At 45.2% G+C, this 16,057-nt stretch overlaps 1 protein-coding gene across 3 annotated transcripts in view; it reads left to right on the forward strand.

Moving 5' to 3' along the window:
* The window catches only part of prex2 (phosphatidylinositol-3,4,5-trisphosphate-dependent Rac exchange factor 2), a 264,841-nt gene that overhangs the window by 191,968 nt on the left and 56,816 nt on the right, over positions 1-16,057 (forward strand). For all 3 annotated transcript variants that reach the window (XM_078398119.1, XM_078398117.1, XM_078398118.1), the window contains 3 exons: positions 7,490-7,592; positions 10,699-10,842; positions 10,947-11,061. In XM_078398119.1, coding sequence (XP_078254245.1) covers positions 7,490-7,592; positions 10,699-10,842; positions 10,947-11,061 — 362 coding nt within the window. The remainder of the gene's footprint in view (positions 1-7,489; positions 7,593-10,698; positions 10,843-10,946; positions 11,062-16,057) is intronic.

Raw genomic sequence — 16,057 nt, forward strand, 5'->3', positions numbered from 1 at the left:
CCGTCGTGTGGACCGACGAGGCCGTAACAGCCTTTGACGGCGCGAAGGAGGCCCTGGCTCGGGCTGTGCTGCTGGTTCACCCACGGGAGGATGCCCCGACAGCCCTTACGGTGGACGCCTCAGAGTTGGCGGTTGGTGCCGTACTGGAGCAACTCACGGACGGGGGTTGGCGCCCCCTGGCCTTCTTCAGCCGGCACCTCGACAACGCCCAGAGGAAGTACAGCGCTTTCGACCGCGAGCTCCTCGCCCTGTACCTGGCCGTTCGTCACTTCCGCTATTTTCTGGAGGGCCGCCCGTTCACCGCTTACACGGACCACAAGCCACTCACTTTCGCCCTGACAAAGGTCTCCGACCCATGGTCCGCCCGACAGCAGCGCCAGTTGGCCTACATATCGGAATTCACCACCTCCATCCGCTTCATCAAGGGGAAGGAAAACCGGGTGGCCGACGCATTGTCTCGCCCCGCCATCAATGCCGTGTTAGAAGTGGCACCCGGCATTGATTATTCTGCCCTGGCGGAGGCCCAACTAACGGACGGGGAGATGCCTGCTTACCGGACTGCCATCTCTGGCCTCCGCCTTGAGGATGTTCCCCTCGGCCCCGGAGCGACGACGATACTTTGCGATGTGTCGGCAGGTCAGCCGTGCCCCATCGTCCCGGCCGCGTGGCGCAGGAGGGTGTTCGACGTGGTCCACGGGCTGGCTCACCCATCCATCCGGGCAACGATCTCATTGGTAGCTGCGCGGTTCATGTGGCATGGTCTGCGCAAGCAGGTTGGCCACTGGGCCCGCACCTGCATTCCGTGCCAGACGTCAAAAATTCAACGCCACGTCCGGGCGCCACTCCAAGGGATCGGTCTACCCTGCCGCCGTTTCGACCACCTGCACGTGGACATTGTGGGCCCGCTCCCGCCGTCCCGGGGCATCACCCACCTCTTCACGGTGGTGGACCGCTTCACGCGGTGGCCGGAGGCCATACCACTGGCTGATACGTCTACAGCCACATGCGCTCGTGCGTTGGCCGCGCACTGGATTGCTCGCTTTGGTGTGCCGGTGGTCATCTCATCGGACCGGGGGCCACAGTTCACCTCCGAGCTGTGGTCGGCCATGGCCCACCTGTTGGGCGTGCGGCTGCACCACACCACGGCCTATCACCCGCAGGCAAACGGCCTGGTGGAGAGGTTCCACCGGCAGCTGAAGGCAGCGCTGAAGGCGCGACTCGCCGGCCCCGACTGGATGGACGAGCTACCATGGGTTTTGCTGGGCATCCGGACCACCCCCAAGGAAGACCTGGCTTCATCCTCAGCGGAGCTCGTCTATGGGTCTCCGCTCACGGTGCCCGGGGAGTTCGTGCCCTCGTTGCCGGGGCAAGAGGAATCGTCCTCATCCACCCTACAGCGCCTCCGAGAGCGAGTTGGCAAGCTCGCACCCGTGCCGACGTCCCGCCATGGGACATTCCGCCCTTACGTGCCATCAGCCCTCCGGGACTGCGCCTTTGTGTTCCTGCGCCGTGACGCCCACCAGGCGCCACTCCAGAGGCCGTATGAAGGCCCATACCGGGTGCTGGAGCACGGACAGACAACCTTTGTTTTGGACATGGGGGGCCGGCCGGAGGCCGTGTCAATTGACCGCCTGAAGCCGGCCCACTTAGACATCGACCAACCGGTGCGGGTGGCCCAGCCTCGGCCACGAGGTCGCCCACCTTTGCGGGTCCCACCGCCTGTCCCTCCAACTGTGCCTCCGCCGGCCCCTCTGTCGACCGATTACCGTACGCGGTCCGGTCGGGTTGTGCGACCACCAGTGCGTTTCGTGCCTCCGGTTCTGGGGGGGGGTCCTGTGGCGGCTCCCAAGAGTTGGGCCATACTACTACCGACCCCTCGGCACGGGAATGGACCAGTCCCGGGAGGCGGTCCTGGACTCAGGTATATAAGGACAAGGTTTGGGCGCCAAGCCATTCCGGCAGACTAGACCCGTCTGATACCCACGATACAATAAAATATACCTTCCCGAAATACCTGGCTCCTTGCCTTTATCGACGCGCTACACTTTGTTTATAATGACCGTGCACAAATTGAAAAGAAGTGTGAGGAGCACTCACTACCTGCATGAAGTTCCACCTTGGTGGGATCTCTTAATTTGGCTGTGAGAATTTGTGCTTCAAGTATCGATGCTGAATTGGATTAAGTGAAGAGGCAGTGAAATAGCAGCAAGAAAGGTCTGCCATACCACTGACAAACTGACATAGCAACAGTGGCAGTGCACACTTGGGAGAAGCGAGGGAAGATTTGAGATCCTCTCTCATCTTCTAAAGAAAGAAAAAGGTTTGATTTCAAACATCAGGACATTGTGCCAAGAATGAAAGTTCCATGGCTCACTGGTAGATGTCTCAGTGGCCACTTCGGTAACAAATTCTATTTGAAGATGATCTCCTGTTAAGTCCTGCTCCTATGGTCAAGATTTATGTCTTCTTGTAACATAGTTCAGCAACATGGCAGAGATGTCAAAATGTATAGTAGGGAATAAGAAAATGGATGAGGAATTGTGTTCTCATGGAAGAAGACACATGACACTATTCCGCCGGGTGCCGCCAGCAATGGCTGCCTCGCCTGTCTGTCCCTTTTTTATTATGTGTTAAATGTATGTTTTTAGTGTTCTTTAGCTTGTTTTATGTGGGGGGGGGGGGGGGGTTGGGGGAGATGCGATTTTTTTCCGTATCGTATCTCCGTCCACACTGCGACCTAGCATCGAGAGGCTGGTGGCCTTCGCTGGAGACCGACTTCGGGAGCTCCAACCGCGGGAGCCTACGGACTTTAACATCATGGAACTCGCGATCCCTGGTGAGAGAGCGACTTCGGGAGCTCCAAGCTGCAGGAGCTTCGACCACCCCGTCGCAGAAGCTTCGATCGCTGGCTGCGGGAGCTTCGATCGCCCCGACTGCGAATGGCTCGACTGCCCCGACTGCGGGAGAATTAATGAGAAAGGAGATTGGACTTTATTGCCTTCCGTCACAGTGAGGAATATGGGGAATCCGCTGTGGTGGAGTTTATGTTAACTTTTATGTAGTTGTGTGTCTTGTTGCCTTTTGTTTAGCATGGCTGTATGGTAAATCGAATTTCACTGTACCTTAATTGGTACATGTGACAATGAACTGACCTTTGAACCTTTGAGATATTCCAGAAAAAAATCGAGAACCAGTGCAAATGAGGAAATCAGTAAAAAACTTCTTGGGTTACTTTTAATGAACAAAAAGCCCCCCAGAGTGTATTCCACAGCAGTGTGGAATTTATAATTGTGTTTGTATATGTGTGTGTCAGAGAAAGATCAAGATACATTTTAATCTCCTGGCTCTTATGTTCCCCATCATCAGTCTCCTCCTTCAATGAACCATCCTTGACAATTTCTGCATTCTTTAATGAGGTTCTACCACCAACCACATCTTCTCCACTTTCAGTATTCTTATGGGAGTGTTCCTTTTGAGACACACTAATTGGCTCTCCCGTCTCCACCAACCACTCCTCTTTTCTCCTCACACATTACCATTCAATGAAGGGAGATGCAAACCTGCTCTTTCAAATTATCTTATTCAAGGGACCCAGTAGTCCTCACTGATGAAGAAGGAAGCCCCTTGCACTTCTTCCAATGCGATGCGTTGGATTTGGTCATCACAATATGGTTTCCTCTAGATTGTAAAACTAAACATAGGTTAGGTGGCCATTTTGCAAAACACCTCTGTTCAGATTGAAGGGACATGAACTTCCATTTGCCTGCCATTTTAATTATCCATCCCACTCCCACTCTGACCTCTCTGTGACCTCATGCACATTTCCAACAAGCCTAAACTTAACTTTGAGAAACAACACCTCGTCTTCCCTCTGGAAACATTGCATTCAATTGGACTAATGTGAAATTTAATTATTCCCGATAAATTGCTTTTCCTGTTTGTAGAGAATCGTGGACGCAGCCCAGACGGCAAACCAACTTCCTTCCATTGACACTGTTTATACCTCATGCCTCCTCAGCAAGCCCACTAGTATAATCAAGGATGAGTTGCACCCTGGCCACTCTTCTCCCCTCTACCATCGGGTAAAAGGTATAGGTGTGAAAACGCACACCTCCAGATTCAGGGACAGTGTCTTCCAAACTGAACCACCCTACCACAACTCGAGAGCAGTCCTAAACTACTATCTACCTCAGTGGAGATCTTCGGACTATCTTTGGATTGGACGTTACTGGCCTTATCTTGCACTAAACGCTATTGCCTTATCATGTATTCGTACACTGTGAATGGCTCGATTGTAATGATGTATTGTCTTTCTGCTGACTGGTTGGCACGCAACAAAAGCTTTTCACTGTACCTCGGTACACGTGCCAATAAACTATACTAAACAGTATCAGCACTAGTAAGTTCTGATGTAAGGTTATCCCTCTCTATATTAACTCAGTTTTACTCTGCTCAGACGGTGCCTGATCTGTTAGGCATTAGCAGCATTCTTCTTTTGGTTTTGGGTCTCAGCAGCAGCTCTGATTTGCATTTCACTGCTTCAATATCTCCCTTCATTTGCTTTCTTTTTCTTCAATTGTCCTTGTGAATCTATCAAACTGACAGTTCCATTCTTGTGAAGACAGCAACAAACTATGAGAAAAGATTGGGTCAGTAAGGCTTGTATTCACTATAGTGTTTGGAAATAGGAGGGGTTCTTGTCGAAACCTATGAAATTCTGGGGGAGGGAAACGGACAAGAAATGGGAAGGATGTTCCTGATGGCTGTCGAGTCCAGACCAAGGGTCACGACCTTGGGATATGAGGCATGCCATTGAGAACAAAGATCAGGAGAACTTTCTTCACCTGGAGGGTGATAAACATGTTAAATTCTCTATCACAGAGGGTAGCAGAGGACATGATTAAATATATTCAGGGAAGAAGTAGAATTTATTCATAATGCTAAAGGGATCGGGGATTACGGGAAGAAAGCAGAAACAGGGTACTGAAATGAATCTGAAGAAGGGTCTTGATCCAAAAAAAGTCACCCATTCCTTCTCTCCAGAGTTGCTGCCTGGTTACTCCAACATTTTGTGTCTATACTTAAATGAATGATCAGCCTGGATTGCATTCAATGGTGGAGCGGATAGGCAGGGCTGAATAGCCAACTCCTGCTCTTAGAAGGTAGACACAAAATGCTGGATTAACTCAGCGGGTCAGGCAGCATCTCGGGAGAGAAGAAATGGGTGACGTTTCGGGTCGAGACTCTTCTTCTCTCTGACGAGAGTTTAGCAACATCCTCTCTCAATGCTCCCCCTCTGTGCTTCTCTCCTCCTGCTCTTAGATTTATGTTTCTAAACTACAGGATCGTGTTGCCAGTTCTATTTTCACCTTGTCAGAAAGATTCACTTTATCCTTTTAATTCCTTCCTCCATTCTCTCTGTTCCAGTTCTGACATAGTCCTTGACATGATATGTTAACACTGTTACTCTTTCCATAGCTGCTGCCTGTGCTGCTGCGTGATTCCAGTATTTTTTGACAATCATCTTTGGTTCTAGACTTAATTCTAGAAATAAGTTATTCTGAAGTATATATTTTATTTGTACCGTCGATTTGTACTAGCATCTGCAGTTATTTTCTTATAAGAAAATAACTGCAGATGCTGGTACAAATCGAAGGTATTTATTCACAAAATGCTGGAGTAACTCAGCAGGTCAGGCAGCATCTCGGGAGAGAAGGAATGGGTGACGTTTCGGGTCGAGACCCTTCTTCAGTCTGAAGAAGGGTCTCGACCCGAAACGTCACCCGTTATTTTCTTATATATTTTATGATATCAACCAAGTTTTTAAAATTTGAAGTCATCTTGTTAGGTGGTAGTGGTCACGGGTATAGAATATTTCTTCATTTGGTAACATGTGAACAGCATCAAATCATTTCAGGAGCAGGAAAAATTACTTTAGTCAGGTAAATCTGCATCTCCTCTGGCCAAACATTGATTGTTATTGCATCACAGCATTGCATCCTTAGCGGAAAAACAAAGTGCTGGACGAACTCAGTGGGTCAGGCAGCATCTGTGAAGGGAAATGAACAGACAACGAATCCGGCTGGCTTCTTCAGACTGACAAATTACAGGGGAGGGAGCTGGAAACATATTGGAGGGACGGGGGAAAATATGGCAAATGACAGGTGGATGCAGGTGAGGAGGGGTCATTGGCAGATGGGTGGATGTGAAAAAGAGACGAAAGGATGTCAGATAAGGAATGAAATGCAAAGCTGGAGGTGGGGGGAGGGGGGTTCAAGGTGGAAGGGGACAGAAGGGTGGGGAAAGAGGGGAATAAAATGGGAAGGGGGGATATGTAAATCAGAGGGGCGGGCAATGAGCGAAAGGAGGGGAAAAGAAAAAGTTGACAAGGGTGATGGGAGAAATATATGCACACTGAGCGGGTGGGCAATGGAGGAGGATGAGGACAGAATGGTGGGCCTGTGAGTCGTGCAATCAGCATGATTATGGCCAAAGATACTAGAGGAGCAAGATGAACCACTCCTTTGAAATTGCCTATACTGAAGTGTAGTATGCAAAGGATCGGAACATCTGCCATTTTAATAAGCAAAACCCACCGTTTGTTATGCCTCTCGCAGTGTAATCAGTGTTTTGGGGGAATAGTATGTGTGATGATACCATAAAAATGCAGAATATATCTCATCTATCAATTCACAGATTTTTGTTATTTTTCTTTTTAAATGTTTCTGCAAGTTTCTACCTACTTAAATGGCGCCATGACATACTATGTTTTTTATGGTCAAGGGGTCTATCTTGCTCTGCTCTGTTATCTTTGATTATGGCTGATCTCCCCTCAAGCCTCAAGCCCTCCTCTGTGACAGATACCCGTAACCTTCTATTCCCCAACCTTTCAAAAAAATTGCACCAAATGCTGGAGTAACTCAACGGGTCAGGCAGCATCTCTGGAGAACATGGATAGGTGATGTTTGAGGTTGGGACCCTTCTTCAGACTGATCAAAAATCAGTTTCAAAATATCATCTACCTTCACTTTAAATATAGTGATCTAGCCTCCACAACTCTCAGTTCCAAGTGATCAGCTTTTTAACTTGAAATGATAACCCCCTCATTCGAGACACTCACCAAATGAAAACATCCCAAAGCCTCCTTGGAATTTTAAGTATTTCAATAAGATCACTTCACATTCTGCTGAACTTCAAAAGAGGACAGATCCACCCTGTTTAGCTGCTCTGATAGAACAATCCACTCATCCCAGGATTAGCCTAGTGAATCTCTTATGGACTGCATCTTAATATCACTACCTTAACTAACATCCCAGTTCATTTAATCAAAGAATCAGCATCATTTTTGGCTATGATGTCACATTAAAATGAATACATGCAAATACATTTTGAAGTCAGATACATTAGGAGTGGTAGTATATACTTTTACAAGATATTAATTCCATCTAATACTTTATTAAACTTTCTTCTGTTTGCATGCGTTTTCTAGATGGATGAGCAGGCTATGCTGGAAGACACCTTGGTTGCCATGTCTGACCTGGAAAAAGTCACTTTCTATTTTCGACAGTCTGAAGAAGAACCACTTGTAGCAAGTAAGATGTTTTTCCCCATTGTATGTCCACAATAATAACTCTGTTCAGATGTCAGCAGAGGAATTATAAACATAGTTTTTGTTTTAATAGATTGCTTTGCTGAAGTAGAGAACAAAACATTGATTTTTTGGTTAAATTATGAATTGTTTATAAGAGTTTATATATTGTTCAAAACTATACTGAAATTATCAGATAATATCGGACGTTATCTGCATTTTCTCAACATGCAAAGGGCATCGCATTAATATCTATGCTGAGCAGAGTCTCCGGTCTCTTAAGTTTCAATGATACTGCACAAGACAGTGCTCCACCTGTACTGTGCAGTTCACAAATAACAAACAAGTTCTAATATTGATTGCGTATAATTGTGTTCTGGATGTAGTGTAATCACTGTCTCTGGCCAGAATGTAGATGAATAATTCTCTGCCAGTCGCGCGTGGATACCACAAATGACTGGGATTCATATTATGCACATCATTGGTATTTAATAGCGATTGTCCTGTCAATGCATTTTTTTAGGAAACATTACTCTGTTTTCATTGGAAAAAATTACATGGTGGCAAGTGTTCTGTTGTTTGTGCATTTGCAAGTTTTGGGTTACATGGTGCAATCTATGACTGTTTTTGTCATAGCAGACAATATATCAATAATTGGGTTTTACACTAAAGCTTGTTATGAGTGAGTACTCAGAGTACATCCTTTGCTGTATCCACAAAGCGCCACTCAATGGTGATTAATTTTTAATGCTTTGAAAAAGCTGGTGACTACATCCATTTTTTGTGCACATGGAAATTATTGAGATGTTATAGAGACACGAGGGGGGGAACGACGACAGGGGAAATACATGGGTTTAACCCGAAACATAGACAATCCCTTTACCCCTACAGATTCTGCTCAACCTGTTCCTCCAACAATTATGTTTTGCTACGGTTACAGAGTGCCCAGGGACTCCATTGTATTGTGCTCAAGTTACACTATACATTTACCCAGTGTGATTATCTTCCAGGAAAATGACCTGTACTGTATCTCAGAGTGTTACTGACCCACAATGAAAACAGACTCCTGAATTTCTCCGAGATCTTCGATTTCCTTCCACACTCCAAAGATGTAGTTTTGTTGGTTAATTGGGCTTGGTATAAGTGTAAATTGTCCCTAGTGTGTGTAGGATGGTCTTTATGTGCGGGGATCGCAGGTCAGTGCAGGCTCGGTGGGCCAAAGGGCCAGTTTCTGCGCTGTATCTCTAAACTAAACTAAACTAAAAAATAGAAACGTGAAAATCATAAGCAAAAATGACTCCTAACCTCTGGTGATGCAGCCAATGCTCATCAGTCACTAATATAGTGGACAAGCATAATTCATATGAATGGCAAAAGCACACCCTGACATTGTACGGATCAATCTCTGAAACTTCCTTATCTGTCAGTGATATCGAAAGGAATTTGGGCCTAGAGGTCGAGAACAACCCCAATAGTTTTTAAGACTTCAGGCTGTTGCCTTTGTTGAATCTAAACCAGCTTTATTTGATAGAGACCAAGTGTACCTGTTGGGCCCAAACCTCTCCTGCATTGGTGCAGCACCCTCTCCTCCCCACTCCCCACTCCCCTCTTCCCCCTCCCCCCTCCCCCTCCCCCTTTCCCATCCCCCTCCATCCCTGTCGCCTCCCTCCTCTCCCTCCCTCCCCTTCCCACTCCCCCTTTCCCCTCCCCCATTCCTCCCCCTCCCCTTCCCCTCCCTCCTCTCCCCTCCCTCCCCCATCCTCCTCCCCTCCTCCCGTCCCCCTCCGCTCACCCCTCCATCCCTCCTCCCCTTCCCTCCCCCTCCCCTTCCCCTCCTCCAACTCCATCCCCCTCAACCCCCTTTATGCTCCTCCCTCTCTCCCCCCTCCCTCCCTAGGAGATAGATTTAAACTTTAAAATGTGAATAACTTAAAAAATATATCACCGATTTCAATGAAACCAAATGGTGAGTAAGGTGGGCCTAAAATTGTCTCGCGATCGCGTACCATTTTGACTGTAGTTCAGGAACAAACAAACAAGCAAATGAGAGTTTTAGTATCTAGATAAACAGGTAACTGAAATAGATAGAGATGAGAGTAGATTAAACCTACCTATATTTTCTTCCCTGTTAATGCTGCTATCAGTACAGCATTTAAGTACCAGTGACCTATGCCTTCAACCTAGACTTCTGCGGGATGATTTTATCCCAGTCAAAGAGGAATATGGGGATTTAAACAGAAGCAGCATTCTGCTCTCCAGTTTAACGTAGCACTGATGGTGACATCAATTTAACTGACCTGTTTTGCTCAGCTTGAGGCCATTTCTGAAAGAATTCTGAAACAATTTCCTAAATATGAAGAAGTGAGAACTTTAATGTAAGTAGGAGCTTGATGTGATTTTAGCATGTGATTGCATGACACATGGATAATACCATATTTGCCACGGAAGTTTGATGGCAGCAAGGTGTCAGCACAAAAAAGGTCAGAGTTATTTTCATAATTTTTTAGTGGGGCTTTTAACTAGTAGTAGAAAACAAATTCTAAATAACAAATATAATTCTAAGTCCTCCATCAGTTTGTTTGGATAATGAAGTCACGGAAGTAATATCCACTATAAATCATTTGGTATTCTCATCATGATATATATTGTCATTACTTCAACTATATGTTGCTTGGAATTCCTCACCCAACCCCATATGAGATACCGTGCCACTACCATTCAAATAGAATTTTAAGCATAGAGAAAGATCCCAAGATATTTTATGGAGATATCATCAGAAGAAATGAACAGACGATTTTAAAAATGGAGAAGATGCCTCACAGATGTGTCTTAATAAAGGACTTTGTGACAAGCACACATATATCTGATTTGTCTGCTTACGCAACCCTCTGAATAATCTCATTGAAGCAACCAAAAAGAAAATCAGAAAAATAAACTTTCTTAGAGGAATATTACCTTTATGAAGAATCTCATTGCTGCGGTCCCAGTGCTTATGACAAGTAAACACTTTTGACACTCCCTCAACACTCTTGAGCTGCACACGGCTTGTTGTTAAATCACACCCATCATTGGACTGGGTAAAATGTTCACTTACTTTTCATTTCACGCAGATAATCCCATCACGTACAATGTAGAAGGGAATCGACAGGCCTTAAAAGTATTTTTCTACCTGGAGAATTACAATTTTGAGCAACTTCCTCAGAGATTAAAGAATGGAAGTGGTGTTAAAGTCCACCCAGTGCTGTTTACACAAGGTATGAAATAATATCCTTATTCCTAGATGATGTAACTGGAGTTTGTGATCCTGCTAATTGTTTCAAATGCACAAACTGATGAATGAAACTTCTTTCTCCTCTAGCAATGGAAAGCTTGGAAGGTTATTACTACACAGAAAATACGTCCGTGGAAGAATTTCAAGCTCAGATCAATGCATCCTCCCTGGAAAATGTCAAGCAATACTGTCAAAAGCTCAGGTATGGGCTTTGCTTGTATATTTCATGATTATTGTGCTGACTGACAATGTTTTGAATGTTAGAAATCAGACAAAAGAAATACACTCTTGTAAATCACCTTACAATGCTCTTCAGGAGTTAGCAAACAGACAATAGCAATGTAATTTGAATTGGTAACATAACTTCATTATGACAGTGTGGAATAATTAATCGAAAAGCATCTCGCTTTTCAAAGCTCAGCTGCAGCTTTTGTGTTAGTTTATGTGAATCAAAGAAAATCAGCCAAAAAAATCTTCAATCAGGCAAATTGCCAACAAATAATCCATTTCTCCACCCTGGACTATCTCATAATATCTGTCTGATATGGCAGTGGCATTTGGTGGCTGATTTCAGCATATAAACTCCAGAATGCTGCTGTCCTACATTCTCTTCCAACTGAACCGTCATCCAATTGATGAGGTCAACAGCGCTGGCATTTAGGCATGTGATTCATTTGGGCATCAGAAATACAAAATCTAGACATGGCTGTCTTCTATTAGACCCTCTGAAATCACTTTTGTAATTATATTTAACTCGTTATCAGTGATCATTCAAAGTCGAGTATGTTTGTCCTCCTGGTGGGCTGTTTCTATGGGTCTCATAGACCCAAATACATTGATGTATTCAAGAGGGAGTTCAATATAGCTCTTAGGGCTAATGGCATCATTGAATATGGGGAGAAAGCAGGAAAGGGGGTACTGATTTTGGATGATCAGCCATGATCATATTGAATGGCGGTGCTGGCTCAAAGGGCCGAATGGTCTACTCCTGCACCTATTTCCTATGTTTCTGTTTCTATATCTTGAGATGGCTAAAATGGCTGATCATGGAGCCACAGGCATTATTTAAGTGTGGGTATGGATGGATGAGTGGTATTGATGGTGGGACATGGTTGTGCCTTTTTGGTGGTGAGCCTCCCCTTTTGTTGCTGGCATGTCGGAGGACATTTTCAAGGAGTGTGACTCCTTTGTGAACGGTGATTCTCCATATTACTCCATCCTGTGCCAAGTCCTCTCAGCTATTGGGGCTGTAATGGCGCTTTTTGAGTTGATCCTTATGTTGTCCTTGTGTTGTGCTTCTGGCTTCTGGGAGCTCACTGTCCTGCCAGTAGTTTAGAGATACAGCGTGGAAGCAGGTCCTTTGACCCACTGAATCCATGGTGACCAGCGATCACCTGCACACTAGTTTGAACCTACACACTGGGGACAATTTACAGAACCCAACTAACCTACAAACCTGCACGTCTTTGGAATGTGGGAAGAAACCGAGCACCCGGAGAAAACCCACATGTCACAGGGAGGACATACAAACTCTGTACAGACAGCACCCATGGTCAGGATCGAACCCAGGGCTCTGGCGCTGTAAGGCAGCAATTCTGCCACCGTGTCACCCTGGTAGTTGGGAGTTGAGGGTGTATTTTAAAATAGCACCTGTACTCATTCTGTTATAAAATCTGGACCACCTTTCATAAAACCAATTGCTGTTTTGATGTTTCTAATTGTTCAGTGTGGAATCCCAGTTTCCAACGAAGCACTCGCCAATGGAACATATGGATGATGATAGCACCTAACCCTTCCTGCTTACCTTCCCAACAAAGTCTATAAGTTCAGTGTCAGTTATTTGTCTCTTAGGTACCTCCAGAGCTTATGATTTCATCAATTTAGTCGGAAATATTACCGAGTATTGATCAATTTCTGGACAATGATGTGGATCTAGAAATCTGATTGCATCATTGTCTGAACCTGAAGACGAGTCCTGACACAAAATGTCGCCTATTCATGTTCTCCAGAGATGCTGCCAAACCCACTGAGTGACTCCAGCACTCTGTGTCCTTTTGATTGCATCATGCTATTTTATTTCTAAAAGCAAGACTTCATGATTACCAGAGACCCTGGGCCAGTTCACACCATTTCACAAATTTGATCAGACACTTTCTGTCATGAATTGCATTTGCACAGTTTCCTCACTGAGCTCACACATTATAATGACATCCTCCATTCTATCCTTGTTCAAAGTGTTAGCAGGAGAAACAACTTCACCTTGTTCAGAAGGTGATCTGAAGGAGTTCTGAAGCTTGCCTTATTAAGCTGCACGAGGGCAATTTAAAGGAGCCCTTTTGTCCCAACTCAGCTCTGGAATTTGATTTAGATAAATGATTTAGGTAATTTGATTTAGTTTATTTACTTACCTGGTGTCCATCAAGTCCTCCACCATGTCCTTGTTTCCAGTGGATATCCTAGACTATTACTAACGGTGTTGCCTGTTCCATCCTGACACCAAGAGGTCAGTAATTTAAACAAAACTTTAATCACCGGTCCTTAGATCCACCCTCTATCTCCTTGACACCAATCCTACCCAAACTGCCAATCACAAATGACCACCAAATGCGGCATCTGACCTTCATCCCAACATCTTCCTATTCTGAACCTTAATCCAAGCCTCTAGTTCTTGATTCAGGTGATATTTACCTGTGGTACATTGGTGTAGCAGTTTATGTAGTTACCTCACAACTCCAATGACCAGGTTTAATTTCTGACCTTAGCTGTACATTCTCCCTGTGATAGTGAGATGTAGATGTAGCTAAGTCAATCTCACAGACCAGACTCACCACCACAACACATAATCCTCCAAAACTTCCGCCACCTCCAACGGCATCCCACCACTGGCCACATTTTCCCATCTCCACCCCTTTGCGCCTTCCGCAGAGACCGTTCCCTCCGCAACTCCCCGGTTAACTCATCCTTTCCCACCCACACCTTCCCATCCCATCCCCAGGAACCTTCACCTGCAACCGCAGAAGATGCAGCACCTGTCGCTATACCTCCTCCCTCGACTCTGTCCATGGACCCCAACAGTCCTTTCAGATTAGGCAGAGGTTCACTTGCACCTCCTCCAACCTCATCTACTGTATCCGTTGTTCAAGATGTGGACTCTTATACATCGGCAAGACCAAACGCAGACTGGGCGATCGTTTTGCAGAACACCTTCGCTCAGCCCGCCTGAACCTACCTGATCTCCCAGTTGCCGGACACTTTAATTCTCCTTCCCATTCCTACATAGACCTTTCTGTTCTTGGTCTCCTCCATTGTCAGAGTGAGGCTAAACGCAAATTGGAGGGACAGCATTTCATATTTCACTTGGGCAGCTTACAGCCCAGTGGTATGAATATTGATTTTTCTCACTTCAGGTAGCCCCGGCATTCCCTATCTCTCTATCCCTCCCCACCCTAAGTCGCATTAGCTTCTCATTTTCACCTGAAAAACAGCTTACAAGGGCCTGTTTCCTCTATCATCGTTACTTTTTTGCATATCTTTCATTCATTGTTCTTTATCTCTCCACATCACCGTCTATATCTCTCATTTCCCATATCCCTATCAGTCTGAAGAAGGGACTCGAGCCAAAACGTCACCCATTCCTTCTCTCCAGAGATGCTGCCTGTCCCACTGAGTTACTCCAGCTTTTTGTGTCTATCACCACCATTAACTCCATCTACACGTCATACTGCCTCAGAAAAACAGCCAACTTAATCAATGACTTGATCCATACTGGTGATTCCTTCTTCTCCCGGGTTCCGATGGGCAAAAGATACAGAAACTTGAAACGGCACCTCTAGACTCAGGAACAGCTTCTTACACTTTGTTGTTAGGCTTCTGAATGATCCTTCCATAAGCTTGAGTACTGTCTGATTTACTTCTAATTGCATTCCCATTGCAGTCATTGGACTTTGTTTACGGAACAGTTGTGCTACAACGCACTCTGTATCTTCCCCTTTGCCCCACCTATTGTACTTGCATTAGACTTGATTGTATTTATTTATCATATTATTTGGATTCTTTATTATTACATAATATTTATGCATCATATTATCTGATTGAAAAGCATGCATAACAAGGCTTTTCACTGAACCTTGCTACACGTGATAACAATAAACCTAAACCTAAATACCAAATGGAGTATCCTGATGGTTAGCAAAACACAAAGAGTTGGAGGAACTCAACGGCTCAGGCACCATCCGTGGTGTCTTCTTTAGACTGATTGCAGTAGAGGGGAGAAAGTTGGAAAAGAGAGGTGGGGGCAGGACAAAGCCTGGCAAGTGGTAAGTGGATGCAGGTGATGGAGGTTTGATTGTCAGATGGGTGGACTAAGTGACAAAGGCTTGAGGTGAAAAGGAGACAAAGGGTGTCAAACAAGGAGTGAACAAGCAGTAAGAAATGTGAAGACCGAGGGATGGATATAGGTGGTGTTAAAGAAAACTTTAAAACACACCACAAGGATTGGGTGAAAAAGGCAAACATGGCTACACGTTATTCAAAAGTGTCAATAACAACAACCATTGGGAATAGTCAAACTAGACAGTTCACCAAACAAAGATTCATGTGATCTTTTATACAAATTTTTTTTCTTTGTTGTTTGTTAACACTATTAGCCTTGACAGATTTCACAAGGGCACTTCAGCATTCCTCATTCTCAGAATGCTCGAACAACAGTGGTAAATCATGCACCTCCGCGTTCCTGGGGTTTTCTTTCAAAACCAACCCCAAGGCAGTTCAACAGTTGTCCTGTTACCTTTGGACATCATCATCCCATTTTACGATTACCGTTTTATTTTTTACAGTGGCAGAGGAAAGTGGAAGGATGAAAGGGAAACGAGGGATTCAGGGATGGGAGATGAGTGTATGAAAGGACACTCAGAATATAAAGACGTTCCTTTAGGAAGGAAACACGGAGGAATTTCTTCAGTCAGAGGGTGGTGGATCTGTGGAAATTAATTACCACAGAAGGCTGTGGAGGCCAAGTCAATGGATTTTGTTAAGGTAGAGATAGATAGATTTTTGATTCTTATGGGTGTCAGGGGTTATGGGGAGAAGGCAGGAGAATGAGGTTGAGAGGGATAGATAGATCAGCCATGATTGAACTGCAGAGTAGACTTGATGGGCCAAATGGCCTAATTCTGCTCCTATCACTTATGAACTTAAGA

Source organism: Rhinoraja longicauda, chromosome 4 (genome assembly GCF_053455715.1).
Source record: "Rhinoraja longicauda isolate Sanriku21f chromosome 4, sRhiLon1.1, whole genome shotgun sequence".
NCBI lineage: Eukaryota > Metazoa > Chordata > Chondrichthyes > Rajiformes > Arhynchobatidae > Rhinoraja > Rhinoraja longicauda.